This window comes from Pundamilia nyererei, unplaced genomic scaffold (assembly GCF_000239375.1).
Source record: "Pundamilia nyererei isolate P.nyererei 1_Seehausen unplaced genomic scaffold, PunNye1.0 scaffold00134, whole genome shotgun sequence".
Taxonomy (NCBI): domain Eukaryota; kingdom Metazoa; phylum Chordata; class Actinopteri; order Cichliformes; family Cichlidae; genus Pundamilia; species Pundamilia nyererei.
The window spans coordinates 752518-774994 of record NW_005187535.1 but is presented as its reverse complement, the minus strand read 5'-3'; the positions used below and the strand labels follow the sequence as shown (position 1 = coordinate 774994).

Genomic DNA, 22477 nt, shown 5'->3' with positions numbered 1-22477 from the left:
GTCCTTGCGCAATGACAACAAATCAAGCATTATTATTCAGTGGGATGCACAACCTAACATCCTTGCTTATAGCATTTAAATAGGTGCTCCTTGGCTGTACTACTTAATATTAGTGATTTATGACTAATATAGATTAAGAGCAATGTACAGTATATACCTTTAGTTTGTCTCTTGGAAATAAATCAGTAAATGTAAGTTTTTACTAAAGCTACAAAACTCTTAAAGCATTTTTAAAAGCTAAACAGCACTTTTTTTTAACCATAATGGGAACAAAAATAGCCCCTCGCTGTTTATGGTTTATCGGCTGTTAAATAAATCAGAAGTGAAATGAGCAAAACATGCCAGGATTAAAAGGTCTACGGGGGTTGAGCTCAGATACACCTCAGATAAGCTCTAAAAATCTCTGCACATCTAAAAACACATCCAAGCTCCAAACTGGAGGATTACTACGCATAACAGGCTGTCAGCATCTGCTCAGCGGTGAAAAATCACAGCTCGCTGTTTCTGCTCAAGGACGGCTGAAGGGGGGAGGCTGATATCGCAGATCACACCGCACTGTATGACTTGTAAAGCTGTCTCTGCACGGCATGCTAAACATCTTCACACATAGTCTGACACAAACTTTACACGTGGGAAGTCCTTTTGATCAGGCTGGTTTCATGTAAAACTTTTAAAAGGTGCAACATCAGAGGCTTGTTTAAGTAATCAGTCACGTTCGCTACCACTCTTAAATCCTTTTTGGTAGTATAGGGTGAAATTTACAGTATAAGTCTATATTTTTAAATCCCACTACTGTTTAAGTCTGATTTGGTTATTTATTTGATTTGTGTTTCTGTTTTTTGTCTGTAATTCACTGATTACGCTCCTCTTGAAAACAGAGTTTTTAAATATTAGTCTTTTTTGGCAAGGCAGATGTCAATGTGTGTAACTTAAAAAAGAAAAATGTTGCTTTAAATTTTTATTCCTGGTACTTTGTTGGGTGCACATGTTAACACGTCTTTTTTGTGGAGGGTTTTTAAACATATTTTTAAAATGAGTTTAGATTTACATAAACTAGAAGTCACTAAAAATTAGCCTGAACAGAAACTGAAACATTGCTTCACCCTCAACACTTTATGTTAGGTAAAATATACAACTGTAATACTCAGAAAAACAGACATTTTTCTTCTTTCATACTCCAAAATATTGAATTTTCCTTCCCGCTCAGGATTCAGGGGTGCTGCAGGGCGGTCACAGAATGTGAGCTGATGTCTGGTCTGTTAATAGAGAGCTAAGCCAGACATTTAGGAGAGGATTTGTTCTGTTGTCAGTCACTGACTCTGGGTGAGTTTCAGAACCAATGGGGCGATTGCAGGGGGCACGCAACAGGGTCTTACCCTGCTCCAAACATGTGGATATCACACCTCAGTGGCAAAAGGTCATGTATGAGAGTTAACAGCTCAGAGGTGTAGCGTCTCGCTGCTCCCCGTTCTCCTCCCTCCATCTCATGTCACACATCTCTGTAAGTTAAACACTGCTTTCATATTCAATTTGTGCCCCCCTCTCTTGCTTGCCCCTCTGATATACCACCTCCCTTATTCCTCACTGCATTTAGAGGCAGATGAGCAAATGGCCCCTCAAACTTAAAAGAGCAATTCGGGAGCACCAGCCTGATCCCGAATCCTTCAAATGTCAGGAGGCCAAACAGCTCCGTAACTGGATCTGTGTTTGCTTTTTCTCATGGGGTCGCCCCCCTTCCTACGCACACACACAGACACACACACACTTTTTGTTTTATTAGAGGTTGCCAGCTCATCAGCTCGGAAGCTCTCTGTTATTTTGATGTTTCTCACTTCGTCCTGTTTATCTGTCTGCCTGTCTGGATGACCAACTGAGAACCTAAACCCTAATTGACTTGGCAGGAATTTGGGGGCCGGAGTTCCACAAGCAGCAGGTAGTAATTACTTCACAGCAAGTTAATACCAACAGCGTGGCGGCCTGGTTTGGAGGGGTTGTTGTCAAGCTAGGGTGAAGGGATGAGGGCACACAGTGGGAGAAGGGGGGGGGGGGGGAGTTTCTTGTGGGGTGAAAGAGGGTGTTATGTTACCGACTTTCTTTCATGCTCCTCAATAGAGATATCGGAGCGCCGCTCTGCGGGCTCCTTGTCTGAATGACTTCTTGACTCCTCTGGCAGTTTTCTGGAGGGAGGTTAGAGGGAGTTTGTAGCCTAGCCACAGGACTGGTAGTCCTTCCTGACCTTTTGCCATTCGGTTACCCCTTCCAACCATCACCAGCCCCCTCCTTTCTTTGTGGAAGAAGCCTCCAGTCCTTTAGCCTTTTGGCCTTGAGGCTTCTGCCGTCCAGATTTTCAATAGCTAACAAATTAAGGAAGGTTTTTTTTTGTTAATGTGTTCCAGACCAGTGAAATTATTCTCAACGTTGCTGACCAGATTCAGGCGGGAAATGAAAAAAGAAAAAGTAGATGAGGGACACAAGGGGTCGGCAGAAATACAAAGGTAATCACTTTGACCCTTAATTATTGCTTCCTTTGCCAAACACAAATGGCCCCCTCGAGCTCTGAGCGTTAGCGCTTTCCTCTCTCTGAGTGGATTGTGTTGTTTTAAAGTCTGCCCGCTCACTCAGGAAAGCCTAGAAGGATATTAACACCATACCTTACACATACCTCACACATCAGCAGTGTATTACATTTATTTCTGTTTCCTCTTGTTAAAGAAGACTATTGGCTTATATAGACCCCCAAAAATAGCCTACACTTCAAACACAGCCCTTTTGTAGTTTGTACTCACTGATATGAACTGGTCTTGAATGATATGTGTGCGCTGTTATTACTGGCATTACACTAATACAGTCATAAATGAATCTGTAGTGTTCATTAAACAGAGAAGGTAATGCATGCCAGTGTCATTTTCCTATATTGTTTTTTTGTTTTCCCACATCTGGTTATTGTGACTGTGACTATGTCTGGGAGTTTGAGGAGAACAGTTCACTTGCAAAAGCTCAGCACAGATATCAAGTACAATCTAATCTATCACAAAATGGTTACTTTACACGATTCTGCTTTTTTAAAACCTAAAAAATGAACCTTGACACACGGAAAAGAATCCACTTAAACAGGCCACACGAGTGACAGACTCATTCAAACAGTCATCAGATAATTACACCAGGAAACACATTTCTTGAAGTTAATCACCCCCTGCAACATGAGACTCATCTACTTACATGACTTGGAAGGGGCAGTTGGGCGTGTGGAGAAACTTGAGCTCTTTGATGGAGCGCTGGGGAACCGTGTTGAGAGTGGATCGACACCAGCAGCGCTCAACCAGACTGATGGGCTTTGCTACAAACAGTGGACAAGGAAGATTACAAATTAGCATGAAGCTTAGAAAATGCAACAAAATCTCAAGAGACCAGGCTGTTAAAAAGCTTAACAAGTACTGACTGTTCCAATTCTGCAACACTGCACTCTTAAGCTCTGGCATTCACACAGCTATATATTTAGGAAGGAGTTAGGAAGAGGAATTTGAAAACTGAAAAATTTGCTTTGGGATCCAAAGCAAAATCCACAGACAAAGCTGCACCTGCCTTATTTCAATATGTAAGAGCAAGAAAAGCCTAACAAGCTTTTTGTGAACAAAGGAGAAATCAGCCAACACAGAGACACATTCAGCATTACTTATGTGGAGCTCTGCAGGGCAGTAAAATGTGGCAGACGTTGGACTTTAAGATAAATGATTCCGTTAACTTGCCAAAGAAAACTTATTCAGATCACAGTGGATGAAATGAGCAGCGGTGTCTAATATTTCGTTTCATTGCCCGTTAACAAAAGAAAGGGTCATTTTGGTTCAAGTGAGGATTTAAATACCTACATCAACTTAAATCAAATCCAAGCGCAGCAGTTTCTGATTCGTTTGGATTGCGATTAAACGTACCTTTCACCTCGTTGGACAAATTAAAGGCATGTTTAATCTACTGTAACAAATCTTAACAAAGCATGGGAATGTATAAGTTTACCTGCTATGTCTGTGAACAACATCCTCATTAAAAAGAGATTAGCCCTTTCTGACCACCCGCTCGTTCACACTCTCACACACACACGCATGCAGAATTTTAGCTTTTCACTCCTGGAGCATTCAGCCAAGCCACTCTAAAGGAGAAGGGTCCTCAACATTCAATTTCCAATATTCACCTCTTTTATGAAAGCACTCTGCAGCTCAGACGGCCTCAGCAGCCTCTATGAGGTACATTCTTAAAATGATTACAATGTGAGTTTGTGTAGGCTTGTCGGTGCCCCCGAGGACTACAGATGCACAGTAATAAGACTAAATGCTTCCTTAAAAGTTTTCAAATGAAAGAAACGATGAGGGTTGTTAAAAAAATGAGGGAAAGAATGAAGGAAAACCTGGCTGGCAATAAAAGTTAAAAAGAAACCAGCCGAATAGCCTTTAATTGCATCATTATAGAGGGCTTTGAATGGGAATAAAATACATTGAAAACTGAAGCTTAAAGTGTGCTTTAAGAAATTACAAAATTTCACAGAGCTGATTCTGTACATCAGCCATGCCCTGCCTGTACAAATGTAAATGTCCAGATTACTCAAACCATACAATATAAAGCAAATGCTGTTGTGATTTGGCAACATATAATTAAATGTAATTGAAATCTTAAAATCAGGTGCATCAATAATAAAGATCTTTTTTTTTTTTTACAAGGTTCAATGTATTCTTTTTTTTCATAAAGAAACAGCAAATGTCCTGTCACAAATGCCCAAATCCTCAGTAATATCGCTCTAATGATTCGCACCCATTCAGGGTCTTTTCTCATGCAAACTAAGGGATCATTATGCAGCATGCAGCACTGGAGCCAGAAGCATGTGTCCACCACTGATTTATCCCTAATTAGAAACTAATTATAAGGATGCAGTGAGAAAAGGCAAATACACATGTCTAGGTCTAAGTCTTGAATATTCAATCTGAGCTCTTAGTGGAGCAGAAATAATACGCTTAGGATAAATCCTGCTAGGAAACTCAACACCCCGTCTTGTTGCTACCAAGGTTAAACGTGGGAGGTAAATGTGGGGTCAATGCGGTGGCAGGAATCCACCTATATAAGATAAGATATTTGCCCAAAATCTGAAACAAATGCTTATAAACATTTTGTTTAAAAAGGCATTTTCTGTTTTTTAGATTTTGATTAATATCAGTATATTCTCTACTTATTCTCTTCTAGCGCCCCACATAAGAACTTGCAGTGGGGAAATATTTTCATTCAAGTTTAATTTTCTAATTATGTATAAAAATATATGTTTGTTTCCACAAACCCAAATACAAACTGCAAAATAATAATAATTTTAAAAAACTAGCAAAGCAAAACGCAATAATTCGGCACCTGTCCGAAAAAACAATAACCAAGAAGCTTCTATTTTGTACTTCATTTACTCTCCATGAGTTTAAGTTATACTGTAGCTATTTAATTAATGTATTAAAAAAAATTCTAATAACATTTCAATCTGTTACCCAATTTTCTGTCTAGAAATTTATCGACGTAGAAGGAAAGCAGGTGATCGAAGAACTGGAATTTCACAGTCTTGTAATAAGGGGTTTACCACGACGGCAACCGATCAATCATAAACAATTAAAATGAATGCTGACATAACCTAACAAACATAAACTTAATCCAGAAAAATGCTGTTCTAAATAGCCAATAAGAAAAATATAAATGTCGGAAGCTCCAGAATCTTAAACGTTTAAATTAGTCAAAACCTGTCTAAATGATGTTGTCAGTAATGTTCCTGAAGCGTTTAAATTAAAGGGGCTGCTGTCCCTCTGGACTCACCGTTGGAGGTCGGAACATGTGTGGCCACGGCCAGCAGAGCCAGCAGTGCCATCAGTTTGACGTCCATGGTGGTGGGCTTGCAGGCTGCAGGAGGGCTTGCGCTCTTTCTCTGTTACAATCCAGGGCACGACTGTGGCCGCCAGCTTCGCTCTGCGCTGTGTTAAATCTTCAGACGGGCGAGAGAAAGTGAGCAGGGAGACGGAGTCCCACTTTCTATAGAGGGAGGGGGGTCCCAGCGTGAGAGGAGAGGGAGGGGAAGTCAGGGCAGGAGAAGGAGGGAGCGGCAGCCAGTCAGTAGAAACTTCCTCGATTGTAAATGCGTTTGGCTGCGAGTCAAGGAGAAAGTCTGAGGGCTATTCTCTTCGCCTCTTCACTAATTTTGCCTATTTTTTTCCGCCTTTCTCGCTTTCATTGCTTCATTGTGTCTATTTAATCTTCTTTGTTGTACTTTTCCTTCCCCCATTTTTCAGTGTATTCTCTTCACCTTTACTTGCCATCTGCCACACACATGCACACAGAGTTCAAGCATTTCTCACCAGTCCCTGCAGATTATTGCTGGAAGCAGCTCTCTCTGCATTTGGACTAATATTGTTTTATATGTCAGCTGCCTGTTGTGTATTTGTTTGCTGGTATACAGGCTGCACCCTCTCCGCCTTTTTTTCTCCATGCATCACTTTGGCTGTCTTTCTTTCTCCTTTTCCCTCTTGCTGACTCCCTGTCATCTGGCTGGGCTCCTGTCCATGACGTCTGCTTCATGTCTTTATTGGGACTTTCATTGTTTTCTCCATGAAGAAACCATTAGCTGACTTCATGTTTGTACAGTTGTTAGGACAGAGGAAAACCTGGTTTAAGAAAAATTGTAGATCCATTAAGTGATGAACTTCTGTGAGTCTTTTGCTGTTTTTAATTAAAATGTAGTCAAGGATAGGAAATTCTATTGTAAGTAGATTATCATCATCAACTACAAAAAAACGACCACATATATCGCCAAGAAACAAATGTTCTTTTGGTTGTTTTATTCACTAAATCATTGGGTGATAAATTATGACTGCAGTGTGCACGAGTGGGTCAAGATCTGCTCCTTCTCACCGAGGAGTTTCTTGAACGCTTTCTCAGAATTTACAGATGTTGATCAAAGATTTGGGTTTGATTCTGGGAATGAACTGCAATCAGCATGTTGTTTATGGAAATGCTAAACTAACACAGTCATCAGTAACTGGAATGAGTTTCATCTTACAATAATACAAAGCACTAGATCAATATCATAGATAAGAAGCTTTCAGTAGATTTGAATATTTTTCATTTTTTGATGATCAAAGTTAACCGTGCCAGTTTCTTTCTTCACGTGAATTTTTCGCCTCTTCATTTATTTAATAGCTTACTTTTTAAAATTACATACCGGTACTCATAGGTGAAACACATTAACAACCCTAGTGGCAGGAATCCTGCAACAAAGTGAGCAAATAAAGCTCAGACACATGTTTCTGAAAAACTTTGATGATCTGATGGAGGGTTTCCAGCTTCATCTGGAGGAAATCGGCTACGAGTGTAGCATGTATGTAGCATGTAATAGGGGTGCAGATGCTATGAAGTTAGTCTGTGCGTTACGTGTGTCTGTATGTTTGTAAACATCCATGTGATTATACATGTTTTTGTCTCCTTTCCTGTATTGAATTCAGGAGCAGGTAAACTGAAACTGGCCTTCATGCCAGAACGTAACACCTTTTCTGTCAGACGAGTTGGACATGGTTCAACAACTCCCACCCGCCCTCATGTGCAGTCTTCGACCACCATTAGCGGTAATAAAACCATGCACAGCTACAGACTGCCTGTCAATTCATACCCTGAAATCTCTCCCCCGCAGTTTACAGGCCTTTACCACTGCGGCGTGCTGAGAAAGTGCTCGCAGGACTGCGGCCTGCTGGAAGCTATAAACCTGAGAGAGTGTTTACAGTTAACCAGAGAGTCACTCTATACAACTGCCGTTACCAGCGGGGAGATGAAACCGAGCTGTGAAGAGACAAACATATAATTACCTCAGAGGAATTTACTTATCTTTGAAAGCACAAACAACACATTTCTTTTATTGTTTTATGACCCAAGTGACACAAAATTCAGTTACAAGCTTTCAGTCATAGAGAGAGAGATGCCTGTTTTATTATTTATATGGATGCTCTGCCTTAATCACACAATTACTAAAGCTATTTTATAATTAGGCTATAAAAGTTTTTCTAAGATGAATACATTTTTATTTTTGTTCCAACAGTATTAAAAACATCCTGATCATTAGCAAAAATCCTTCAGAAACAGTGACACGGTCGCTTATTTTAACTCATTTACAAACCACATTATATTAACAAGTATAATATAATGCATACGAATCTTCCACCTGTTAATCTTGATATGGAACAAAACAGAGCGTTGAGTTGCCTGGTTGGAGTTAACATAGGAGAATATTAAAGAGTTAGCTCTAACTATGTCTGTTTGGTTTTTGTGCCTTCTTGCTAATAAATAGTTTCTATTCAGGGATAAAGCAGCAGTGGATACGTGGGCTGTTATATATTAAGGAGAAAAATGAGACTTGCTTTTATTATCACATTTTGCAAAAAGGCTGCAAAGTTGTAACGTCTGGGGAAAAACAACTGACCAAGAGCAATGTTGATCGTTTTTTTAATGCATTTAGAGAATGTAGGATTTTTGTGACAATAAAACATGAACAAATATAGGAAAATATAGACAAAGAAGAAATTAGTGGCCACTAATACTTTTACATTACATGTGTAAAAACTTGCACAGTGTGAAAAAAAAATTATATGTTTACAAAACCTTATGAGTAACACATTATTTGCTGAATTTGTTTATTTATTTGTTCCGTCTCAACCCAAATTGTTTGATTTGATCAATCTTTGAAGCTCAGTGTTGTATTGTGCTCCACCTCTTTAACTATCTTAAATTTCCAAAACTGCCGATTTGAGGATGCAGTAGCTTTTTTTTTTTGTAGCGTAGTATTAAGAATAATAAATATATTATGTTTCTGGCTATCATTAACATTTACAAGTTAGCTTAGTTACACCCCGACCCCCCACAAACTAAATCCTGTTAATCCTTTCATCACAACACAGAGACTTTTATTTAGTGAGTCACAAAAACAAATGTCAGAAGTGTTTTAGCCGCTCAAGTGCTAACATGCCACAGGAGTGCTGCTGCAGAGGAGACTGGGAATGCGATTGGCACGTTTACTGCTGACCTGTGGGACAACACTGTCACTTGTATCACACGTGGGATCAAAGGTCAACGTTTCATGTCCCTGTATAGGGTTACAAGAGGTAGAGCTGCAAGGTCTTTGTTCTGATAGACGAGCTTGCCTGAATGGCTGCCACGATGAGGGATGTGACGGGGAGCAGATGAGTATTTGGTCTTGGTGGATGGTCTCCATCAGGCCCACACATGCCATACATGCGAGCCCGTCCTATTTGAACAGGTCCAAATAAAGATTATTAGGTGCAATAAACTTTTCCTTTTGCACTGTAAATGCGATTGTAAAACTCTGCCAGGATGGGAGGATGTGGTTATTTAAGAGCCAATGGGGTTTTTAGCAAGAGCAGAAAAACATCAAAATATCTTTTTGCTCTCTGTCAAAGCTTACTGGTTTCCTGCCGTACTTCCATTTGTGGTTTGTAGTGGATTTGCAGGATAACACAGTCTTAGAAGAAAAAAATAAACAGTAATTAAAATCTTATTAGGAATAAAAGTAGAGCCACAGAGAATAATATACATATATCGTCCTATTTTAGCACCAGACTTTAAAGTGGTTCAGAGGGAAAAATTAATCATCTATCATCACCAGGTGTGTCATAGCACTTATAGCAGACTCATGCAAATATGTTATTAATGTCTTTCATGCCTTTCCATGTAAAAATGAAGCTAAATAAACACAGACTAATCTTTGCACTAATCTCCAGTGTGACGGCAGATCCCGACTTTCCTGTTAGGATCTATGTTAGGAGATTCCTTTGTGGTCGAGAGTTTATTGTGTTTGTCCAGCAGTTTGAGTCTAGTGCTGAGTTTGATTTTATTGTGGCAGCGCAGATGAAAGGTTTTCCACCAATAGACTTAGATAAACAGTAGATCACAATCACAGCTGCGGCGCTATGAGCGCTCAAAATGTGCCACGTAAACACACATTCATCAACATGGGGAAAGATTCTCAAGAGCATAAATATAATATCAGCTGCTGGATAAAAAGGGAGCGTTGAGTAAAGACTAGTCGTATTTGTAGTTAGCTTACAGTATATTCTGATTTACAGGATCGTGACTTTGGATCAGATTTGTATTTTTTAAAAACTTTTATGTATACTGGATTTGTACGTGTGTGTCCCGTGTGCGTGTTTATGGTGGTGGCGTGAAACTGTGGGCTCTGTAAACAGGATAAAATGGAGGTTTAAGGTGTTTGGGGGCTAGAGGCGGGAAGGGGGGGGGATGGGTGTGATTTTTTTGGGGAGGGGGTTCTTGGATCAGTTAGCACATTTCTGCCTTGAGCTTCAGCAGCTGGCTCCTTAGGAGGAACAAACACGCACATGCACACACAGACACAGGCACACACACACCTCTTGCTGAGGACTGATTAAACAAGATGACGTTTTCATTAATCAGTGATACAAATATTCTTACAAGCGGCTGAAATAATCCTTTAATAAAACAGCGGATTAGCGCACAACATTGCAGACAGCTGAACTATGGGACTTATGACAGCACAGAAATGAAGTGGAACTATGTATATGGGTGGAAAACTACTCAAACCTAAAGCATGTCACTTGCTAGATAAAAGTAAAATTTGTAATAATATGTATTAAAATAATCTAAACACGTGGAAATAAAAGCATAAATGATAGTGTTAGGGATAGTGATAATGATAGCAAGCCTGGCTGACTGTGTTTATGCATTTTATCACAAAGCTCTTGTCTTTCCATAAAGCAAAAAGATTAAAAGCAATTAGACTATGCAATTTCTGAAGAAACTGTGGCGGGATTATTGTAGGTGTAGCTAAAAGTTGCTAAAAGGTTGAAGGTAAAGAGGTTGGCTGATATAGTTGAAGGGAGATGGCTCAAAAACACATGGGAAGGTATCTTAATAGGCCACAAGTGTACCTGAGATAACAGCTACCTGGTGCAAAATAGAATTGCTCTGAGTGGTTGTAATAATTTCTGTCATACAAATGTTTGGGGACATTCAGAGACATTTACCTTGTTGTTGTAAAGTTGTCCCCTCACTTAGACGACATAAAAATAGAAATTTATTGCACTTAAATGGCTCAGATAGGATTGATTTTGAATTTAAACCAAGATAAAGACTAATAACATCCCTGTCAGCCTTAGATGTACAATATTTTATTAATGATCATGTTTAGTGTTGTATATTGACGAGAGAAATTCATTTATCTAGATAGCAAGGTATTGCTTAAAGCACGTCTCTGTCTGAGAAGAAACTCAGAAACCATTTACATACATGTACTCTGGACATCATCAGATGAATCAGGATGGGACAGCGTCCAAAGTTAACCTTTCCCACACATAGCGTAGAACAGGAGCTGGTCAGCTTCAGATGAATTTCATTTCTGGAAATTCCACATTTGGTTAGAGAGAAGGAGCTGTATGGTTAGAGTGGGCCAGAGACTGGGAAGAGAAAACGGGTGCTGAGTTAACTGGACAGTTACTTGACATATTCTCACATGTGCACGATCAGACACCACACAGACTTTGTGCAAAGGAAGTCGAAGGGTAAAAAATGTGTAATGTACAGGTTAAATGCATTGTTACATGCTAAGCCATTGGGGAATATATGAAAACATTTCTGGGCTGACGTATATGTATAAAACTTAAGCACAGATTTTGATTTAGAGATTTAAATTTTGGATTTATTATTAAGTACTTGCAAAAAGCAGAGACTAGAACTAAAATCACTCTGAAAACGAAGCACAGTTAAGTTTTTGATCATACGAAATGGTATTTTCTCAGGGATACATAAGAAAAATTAGATATTTGAAATGTAAGTTTGAGTTTTAAGCATTTCAAGGTTATAACATGATTTTCTCATTGTGTAATAGTCACTACTCTTATTTACAAATCAGACAGATTGTTGCAGCTAAGACTGAACAACAGTTTAAAGCAGCATGCTAAAGTAGCACAGCACTTTCTGCGCTCTCAGACAGCGCAAGTCTAGAAGATCAAGTAAAACAATGATTAAGGACCAAGAAGGACTTGGCTGAACAAAAGGTGGAGAAATCTCTCTGTTCACTTCCCCTCTTGACCATTTTAATCCTTCATCTATTCAGATGTACAACATACAGCACATACAGTCAGAAAGCTATGGATGCCTGCAGAGAGTGATGATAAAGGCATTTCCATTTGAATAAACGACTGGTTTTTAGGTAGACACGTCCTGAATGCGTTTGAAGTTTTCAGCTCTCCTTGGTTGTCATTTATGGGAGAAAGCCCTCTCAATGACTAATCCAGTTTACTTTGTGCCCATCTGTGGAGGAGAGAATCTGGCATGACACCAAATGCCACTCAATAGATGCTTTCCCAAACAAAGGCAAAAAATGGCTGCCCCTCCTGTGTCCTCCTCCTTCTCACTCCCCGTTTCCTGCTTGACAAACACATTCAATCCATCTCCTCTTTCATATATTTGTCAAGAGCATGGTTTGTATGTGACCCTGTTGCTATAGTTTCAGCTCCCGTATGGGGCCGGACATGTGTTTACTGTATATATTATGGGATGCAGAGAAAAGAGAGGGCGGGCTGGAGTGCTTGTGCCCTTTGGTGCCACATTCAAGTGTGTGAGACTGTGTGTTTTTTTAACACTATGCAATTGTCTGCTCCTTTTCTCAGAGAAATGCCGAGAGCAGGAGGCCATATAAGGGACGGCCATCACGACTCGTACCCTAATTGGGTGGGATGTGCCGTGAACGCTTGGTGACCACAGACGTGTGGTCAAACCACATAAGTGGAGTTCTGTTCTGAGTGAGTATGCCTTTTGAATGGCCAGACGTCTCCTTGTAGAACAGGATAGAAAAAGAACAAAACACATTTTGAATAAATATCGGTGAATTCATAAAGACACAAAATGATTGTTTAAAAATGGTGTTAAAAAGGTACTTAATACTTAAAAGAGAATGTACATAAAGTACATATCATGTTATGTCAAAGACATGCTTTGGAGAAGTTAGCATGCAAACCAGCTACTGTTGACATGTAAGTTACCCTCACGTAATGCTGCTTTGTAGCTCAAGATAGTGAGCTAGAGAGGCTATTTCTTGACTGTGTTACATTTTGTGCAATACATAAGTGCTGATCTGGTCCTGATCTGACTCTCCTGAGCTTGTCCAGAGTTCATGTGTGAAAACGGCTACCAAAAGAAATAATGAAACCTAGAGTCTTGGCCATCGATCAGGATTAAGGAGAAAGCAGAGGCCCGTGCTTCGAAGTAGGATATGGGCTTATCCACATACCTTCAGGGTTATCGTTGGGGTTTTACTAAGGTGATTCACATCTTACTGAGGTTCAACACCATGGTGGTTTATGCTGGAGACCTAAATTGTTCCAGGGCAGGTTACATTTGAAATTAGAGATCAACAGGTGCAAAATCACCACCTATGGACCTATAAGTTCTCAGTAAACTAGTACCAGTGTTCCTGGAAGATCCTTTGGACAGTGGTGCGCACATTTTAATAGCATCCTTTAAATCATCCCTTTAAATGTTTTTCCTGTTGGCTGAAAGCAGTTTTAAAACAATTTAAAACTGCTTGTCCTATACACGTTAACGCTTGATCCTAAAAGAGGAAAGCTATATATGTACTTCTAAGTCTAATATCAATTTTCCAGGCTTGTAGCTTATGCTTGAATTCTGCTATGCTAAAACTATATCGTGCACATCCATTATTACTTCATTGTAACCTGTCAGATTCTCCAATAATAACTCTTAGAAATAAGCTTTATTAATATAGTAATACTTTTTCAGCAATATTTCCCATACTGTATAAAGTGCACACACATTTATACTGTATTTTGAATATTTTACTTTAATCTGTCTGTAACAGCTGCAGATCCATTATTAGTTTACTAGCTTTCAGAACATATTATGTATTCAACATCCTCCAATTATGTATAGTGTTTTTTGCTTGTTTTAATCATCATTTGATGATAGCCGTCTTCATGTGACTGCTCAGCGTGAGTGCCGATGTTAGGGTAAGTGAAGGTGGATAAGATATCCTGGGTAGGCTGACTTTGTACAACATAAGGGGTGTACTAAAAAGGAAGTTCAACATAGCCAGGCTATGTTTCTTTGGTGTGAGTTCTAGCAGCTGCACTTCCAGCAGAAACTTTTATGCATTTTCTGCTTCATCAAATGAATACATGCACATTCCTGGGACAATGTGATGAAGGGTTTGTTGTGCTGTAACTTCACAGCCAGGCTAAGCATCCAGAGCAGCCAAGAAACAAAAGTTCTTATATTTGTCGATCATATTTGTCATTTAGGACAATTTGGTTTTGGACAAAACAACAGAGAAAGAAAAAAGTTTCAGTTTAAGAAACTTTTGGCGAGTAGTATGAGAAGGCATTGACCTCTGACAAACAGCTCTTCACGAGAAAAACAGTCAGAAAGTCAACAAATGAAGATTTGAATGCTGATTGAAAACAGAAAATTCTGAAAAAAAGAAAAATCAGTTTCCAGGAATACTAAAGAAGGTAATATGAATTTAAGTTAAAGAAACATAATACAAATTGAATTAGGAGCTGCTGGCATTTGTATTTTTTTGGAAATAAAAAAATTACAGTTGAGAGCAGATGCATGAAGGAGAACGGACATCAGAAATACAAAGACTTGGCCATTAACTGGTAGTTATGGTGCTTTTATGACATCCTCTCTGAGTCTTGCTCGAAAAAGACTAATAGGAGCAGCTGTTTGTCCGTCCTTTCTCAACAATCCCTTGATGTTTTTTGATTGAGGGGACAGTTTCAGAATGACAAGTTTATTTTCCTTCAGTTTGTCTCAAGCTAATGCTGAAGGAGGCCAAAAGGACTTGGGCAAAATAAGGGGGATAAATTGAAAACATCAGACATGGCAGAGTCTTAAAGAGCATTTTCCTCTGCTGAGCTTTTTAGACTTGGCAAATTAAAGCTGAATTGGCTTGCACATGTCTCCCAGCCCCAGCTTTGATAGTAACAACTCAGCACACAGCAGCATTTTGTTGAGTCTGCTCAATCTGCAGTTTGTTCTTCTCTGAAACATTTCAAATCCAGCACCGTCAAATTGGAAAGGATGCTGTCTTTGTGATGTAAATTACATATGGGCTGCGGAGGCTTAATGGGATGTGTGCCTGGCACATCAGGAACAAATGTGTTGGCTTTGGCACACACACACACACACATACACACACACACACACACACTTGAATTTAAATACCCCACACACAGACACTGCACAGACACTTTTTTTAGCGCTGGCTTCTCAGCATCCTTTATTCGTCACACATACGAGCAGAGCAATGATGTGGAACGAGGGCAGAGCCAAGTCCAGGCAGGGATGAGATCTTCGTTGGGACTGGAACAAGGCTGAGGTCATGACCTTAGCAGATTGGTCAGAGCTCCTGGTTTGGCAAGACCTCGCGCTCTCACAGGTGGGAGACAGGCAGTACTCTTTCCTTTTACAATCATTAAAGCTACAATAGCTGACAGTGTTTGTGCTACCACAGCCAAACAAATCCTGTGTTTAACAGAGGGAGCTTGTTTCTGGACAGGTGTTTTATTCCAAACCGCTTGCCAAACAAATGGTTGATATGGTTACATTGCTATGTTTGTTTGACTGGGTAAAATTAGGTTAAGACTGTTGCCATGGGTGAATATTAACAAACCCCCACATGACTTCTGTACACACTAAATCCCATTGACTTTCCTGTGGTCCATGTGGTTGTATTTCACTCATCTGTGTAACATCAGACTATTCCTTGTACTGGCACTTAAAAGATGACCTCTGATTCTGCCTGATGCACTGTATGGACAAAAGTACTGGGCCAACTACAAGTTACACCTGCGGGAACTGGTTTGCCATGGAAACCCATGGCATGAAGGTCCTGGCTGAAGTCAGGGAGCTCTTTGTGTTCTTTCACAAACATATGTAAAGGCAGTCCACATGGCTCAGTTCTTGATCATATACACCTGTGGCAATGGGACTAAAAACAACTAAACTGCAAGATTAATGTCTCAAACAAACAGGTCTGGAGACCAGTCAGCGACTCCTTGGGACCCTCTGGTCACTCTGTTTAATCCCGACCAGATGTGGATGACTCTCATTAGATAAAACTGGATGCAAAAAGAGTGTTGTGATCACTTTGGTCACTAGCAGATTGCTGTGGTTGTCTGTACTTTCCATGGAAAACACTTATTTGTATAAAAAATGCCATTTACTGCCTTCAAAGTAAAAGTTGTGCCTTAATGCTGCTATCAATCTGTTTGAACATCTACCAGTGAGCTCGCCAGCGTGCTAGAGATCAAAGTAATCTCAAGATTGTTAGTGCAGGACTGTATACCACTTTGTGGCACATGTGCCAGCAACCTCCAGCTACCAATGACCAACCGGTCATGGAATGCACACTGCAGACTGGTTATTGCCGGCGGTCACTGACTGGTCTCTGTGGCTGTGTGAATGGGGGCTTTAGCAATCAGTTTCACAGTAACTACCTGCAACCTCCAGGAACCACTCAAAAGCTCAATTTTCCATCATGATTGGTTAGAGACCATCTGGCAACCAATCTCCAGGCTTGTGTTACTGAGGCCTATGAGGTCTGGTTCAGTATTCTTGTACACAAAACATAAATAACACATCTAAACAAACATTTTCCCCACCCAGTCAAATACTGGCATGGTTTCATAAATAATTCCATCTACAGTAACAAGACTGTAAATCCTGGATTGTATACAGAAGACGAACTTAACTATTGTGACATTTGTGTTGTTGCAGTTTCGTTTTTTGTTTCTTTTAAGCAGGACATTACTAACTGAATAAAATTATTTGAACTGGAAAAAAATTACAATTTTAAGTATTAGCTTGTTATAAAAACTTGGGTTTTGGGGCATGTGTTAGATTCCATTTAACACATGCTGGTGTTAAATGGATCTTAGGTTTAGATGCAGGAGGAATTACACATTTGTATAAAAGCTGTAAAAATTTAAAGTTAAACAAAGTATAAAAGGTATATGTAAATTGAATAGGCACACCCATACACTTTTATATTTTAATTCAAGCCTGTACCAAACAGGTTTAATGGCAATTTAAGTGACTGATTTAATATGCCAGGGGTATCAGCTGTCGTAAGGTGTGTAAAATCTTTTAGCTGTAATTTGTTTCAAACATCACACTTCCAGATGAAACAGATAATACGACATGAAATATTCTGGGCACCGAGTCATTTGTTCTTATTGTTGCCTGTTTGATCCAAAGCTGTTTCACTTCTCAGTTTTCCTCTTTCCCCCATTTTGGCAATTTTCCTTGTCCGCACTCTCCGCCTCTCCATAGCTTCAAGTGTTTTTTGTCACCTTCTTTACCTCTTCTAATGTTACTAGTCATTTTTTCTGTCTGTCTTCAGACCATACAGGCTTGTTTTCAAGGCATTAGAGCTGGTCCTTCACACCAGCATTGAAAAGCCAGACACTGATAGGATCTAAGAGAACTCAGCAGCTGTCCCTTCAACATTTTCAAGAGCGAGAAAGATTAAAGTCAGCACAGTTAGGTCTGCCAAACTGGTTATCCACATACACTTACACACTGAAGGATTCAGAGAAATACCCCCAGTGGGTTCAGCACTAAACCAAAAATATTCATGTGACCAAAAATAGGAAGATCATTTATCAGCATTTAAAAGAATTCATTATTTTACAACAAATGTCAAGAAGATAATCTGGATACAGTTTAGCCGTTATAATAGCTTCAGACAGAGCATTGAACAAATTATTGGAGATATGGCTTTTAGCTGTATTAGCAACTCCATGAACTACTTTAATGAGTGTTTCTGTAAGCTGTATGTTGAACATGATTTGTAGCTAACTAATTGCTTTTTGTTGTATTTTGCTCTTATCAGTACAAATTCTTTAACTTCTGCCAAGGGTATAAAAAACAGGGTTGGGTGTAACTAGTCATTGTTTTAAAATAAAACATATATTTTTGACACTGATTGGGTGTTTCAAAAATAACACGTTATGTCACTACTGCTTTTGTCTTCATGCACACTTGCACTACAGTCAACTAATTTCAGTTCATATGCTTGGTGGAGTATAACAGTGGAGTGTTAGATTTTTCAGTAGAAAAGGAGAAGAGCGTGATGGTGAAATGCAAACTGCATCAAGGACAGATTATACTGCTAACATGAGTCTGGCTCTTTGCAAGCATCTTTACAGACGGCATGCTAACACAAAACTAGCCAAAAATCCTTTACAAAAAGTTTTGATATGGAAATTGAGAAGGAAATCCATAGAGGGAGACGAAGAGAGAAGAGAAGGAAAAAAAATCATGTTTTTAGTTGCATGTAGGCTGTGTGGAGAACAGAAGCCTTTTCATTAGTTTCAAATTTGAAATAAAAATATTGCTGACCTTTTGGCTTCTTTTTGCTGCTACTGTTAAGTTGTCACCACACCAGAAGATCTTTTTCCACATCATTGTGTTCTCGATCACCCTTTGCATGTCTTTTCTCACCACATCCACAAACTTCTTGTTTGTCCTTCCTTTCTTCTTTCTGCATCTTCAGCATCTTTCTTTCAGAATAGATAATACTGCTCCTCCACAAATATCTGAAGCAACTAATTTTTATCCCACTTAATAAGTTGCCAAAGTGTCCAACTAAAGCGGTCTCTCTGAAATGCTCATTGCTAGTCCTGTCAATCCTTGACACTCACAAATCTTAGCATCTTGAACTCGGACCCCTCCAGTAGCTTTATTCCCAATTTAAGTTTAAAGGGCGGACTAAATTTCATGCAATAAATTTTATGCACTTGAGAAGTGTCAACTCCTAATTGGACATCAACCTTATCTCAACACCTAAATCACCAATTTCCTGCTTTATTACCTCATAAAGCATAAATGTATGTGTTGAGCCATTTTACATGCATGCTTTTTTAAATGCATGTGAGCTGTGTAAGAGTGAAATTAGACTGAATACAGTTTTGTAGAACTGAGGAACAAACAAATATTTCCCAGTTCACTGCTCATTCTAGGAATTGTGTGGGTTTCTTCTATGAGCTGCGTGTCATGGATGTCCTATTTGATTTCCATTATTCCGTTCTATTAACAAGTGAACTAAAAGAGACTGACAAGCTGCTATCACCATGTAAAGAAAGTAAACAACAAAACTCAGGCATTGGTCAGTAAACTGAAAAATAAGTAAAAAAGGATAAGTCACCAAACACACTCCTCTCCAGGAGCAAACAATCACCAAACACACAGCTCACTAGCTGCACACCAACAAGGCTCTCTAACACTAGAGCTCAGCTTTCTCTGGCTTTAAGTAGTCAGCTGTAACAAAAAGATGGCACCTAAGGCAGGAGAGCTGGCAGGCCACACCCACACAACAGCAACTTCAGGAGGAGGCCCTGCTAAGGCCGTAACAATGATGGGTTTCTTCTTTTTTGGTTTTTTTGCCATAAAATACAGATACGATGGAATTTATTTTCAGTAAAATAATCATCTGATGTTTTGACCAGAGGCCACATGTGTTGAATTTGGCATAACTGGTTACATAATAACAGATTTTAAAATTTAACTTCAAAGTAGCCTTCTGTAATAAAGGCTTCTGACTTTTTATCATTTACATTTTATACTGACATTATATCTGCTACAATAAAGATTTTATTCAATATAGCGCTGAATTTCAGTTGAGACCAAAAGAACACTCTGATCATTTCAGCCACTCAGCTTTTTACTGCAGACCCATTAACTAGTATTATGAGTTCCCTCCTCTCAGTATTGCCAATTTATGACCCGTCTGTGAAGACATGACAGGACTCTCCTCCTCCTCCTTCTTTCTGGACAAAAGGATAACAAGAAGAGTGCTTTACTTGGCCGTTGAAGTCTAAAGAAGATGGTTCCCAGATGGAAGAGAGCTATAAATCCTTACACTAAATGTGACGCGACAGATCAAAGTCCCCACGTCGCTTTTCTCTAAAACCATGGCACAGGTTGGTAAAAGGTTTCATCTTGATCCCTGTGCTGCATAAAAGCAATTCCATCCTAATCTCTGGAGCTATAATATGATGCACATTACAATATTTTTTATTATATAGATGTGGACATATTCAAGGGAAATGATGTCCACATATTTAACACAAAGTGACAACTTATGTGCGAGTTTACCATTTTATCAAATTATTCGCTAAAATTCACAGAGCATCCTGTGGAGGTTTAAAATTTAATATCCATCTTTAAGCTGATGCTCCATTCAAGCGTTCCCACACTAATGTGCCAGATCATTTTAATAAAAGTCTGTTATAAATCTTGTTATGCTTTCAGCAGAAATAGTATAATGTAAACTATGTGGATGATTTATCTAATGCATCACAGGACAAATGAATACATGCACTTTAACAAGTAATCAATTCAGAAATCCAGCCGTCATGTCAGTATATTCAGGGCTGCATGAAAAGAAAGGGAGATAATGAGAATCCTAACATTTGTCTGAGAGAAAAAAACCCCCATTAAATTTGTATACACTAAAACGGCAGCCACATATAATGTGCTCACTGTGTAGTTGATAGCTTGTGGCTGACATTCCAAGTTGTAACAGAGTTGACTTTGTTGCAACGTATATAAAAGTCTAGTCAGACCATCTCTTACAAAGTGAGAAATATTCATCACATTATTGCAATGATGGAATCCAATGCATCTGTCTTTCAGGTCATAGGTTTGAGTCATCCTTGCCATATATGGAGTGAGTGTACAGCATACATCTTTAATTCATTTTAAAATAAAATCGAATTTATCCATTCCAAAACCTGTTTTGATGTGTGTTTGGGATCACTCTCTTTCCTGAGGACCCAGTTGTGTCTAAAATTCAGCCATCTAGCTGTTGATCTGAGGTGAAGATGAAGAATTTGGAGGTAGTTCTCACTTCTTTAATAGTCCATCAACTTTGAACAACATACCAGCCTCAGAGGATGATGCTACCACTACAATGCTTGAGTGCATGTGCTGGGACAGTGCATGTGCTTTTCTTAGTCTAGCACATCTGACAAGCACATCCAGGTGACATTAAGAAAGTAGCATGAGCTAAGGTAAAAGTTGCGTCTAAATACATGCTGACAGTGATTGCAAATGAAAACATTCATATCAAATTTTGATTTTTTAAACAATTTTTCAGTCATGATCAGATGGTGGAAAAAAGACATCAGTTATTTCATGTCAAAGTAAGTGCTGAGTAATCTTTCATAGTTACATCATATCTAGTGTCTAATCTCTAGATGTACTGTATGCCCTTGGAAATTCCCTGCTGTTTTGTCCACAATGGTCACTCTGTGTATCATCAAAAAAGCTCTGCGTAGAGCCAAAAACAAGCAAGACCTTCATAAAAACACTGTTGACACCTCCAAATGCAAACCCAATCATTTCAATCATCAATAATCATGAAAGGCGTTAAACTTGTAAAACATTGCGAGAACACAAAGAGGAGGGTTTTATTTGAGCGGCGTCACCCAAGTCCAAAGTCTTTGGGTCAAATGAAAAGAATGGATCTAGATGCTGGGGGAAACACAGATGTGCATACTAAGTGTTCTACACGATACCAAATGAGATAAGGAAAAAAATATTTGATTCAGGCTTCTGAAGAAAACTTGACAACATACATCTGACAGCATTTCATGTGCAATGAATATGAGTTTTGAAAAGAATTTCCTGCCTCTCCCTTTGTACTGACAATACAGACACAATTCGGTTGATGTGTCGTAGATGACGCATGTCAAAAGATTTTGTTGTGTTTAGTCTTTAAGACCTTTATCTCTGGTAACGGTACAATTGTCCATTACTGAGCCATGAAAGAATGCACGCATGCACGCACGCACGGATGCACACGTACATGCACACAGAAAATCTTAAGTGTTTTAAGCTGAGCCACCCATAGTGATTTTTCTTCTACAAATCAATGCCAATAAAGACTACAATTACTCGAGGGAGATGAGCAGCTGTGAACAGCCCTAGCGTAGGACTGTTTATATTGATCTGGTGCTCGTCTCTCCTGCGTTTAAGTACTTAATCCTCCTGTGTAAAAAAAAATGTGATCAATAGATATTTGAATAGCCCCACAAAAGCTACAAACTTATATATACTAACTCACATATACGCACAAATCCCAACCTCTTCTCTCACCTTTATGTGCACTTAACACCCATCTTGAAAGATACTGATGGTCTGTTTGAGGTGTAAGGTCACAACAAACTGGGTTTGAAGTGTGTTTGGGGGTTATCCAGCTGGATCATTGTCTACCCACACACATGCACACACTGTGACCTTCGGTGCCGAGCCCATGGTTGAACACCCTACTGAATAGAAGAGCAGATGGTCCAGGGGGGTCTTCAAGGGAAACTGAGAAACTCTGTGTGCCTTTGTGTGT

General features: G+C 39.3%; 1 protein-coding gene across 1 annotated transcript in view; it reads right to left on the bottom strand.

Moving 5' to 3' along the window:
* The window catches only part of cxcl12b (chemokine (C-X-C motif) ligand 12b (stromal cell-derived factor 1)), an 11288-nt gene extending 5254 nt beyond the window's left edge, over positions 1-6034 (bottom strand). Inside the window, exons 1-2 of the mRNA XM_005743647.1 lie at positions 5833-6034; positions 3220-3337 (exon numbers count right to left, since the gene is read on the bottom strand). Coding sequence (XP_005743704.1) covers positions 3220-3337; positions 5833-5899 — 185 coding nt within the window. The 5' untranslated portion in view covers positions 5900-6034. The remainder of the gene's footprint in view (positions 1-3219; positions 3338-5832) is intronic.
* Positions 6035-22477: the final 16443 nt, after the last annotated feature.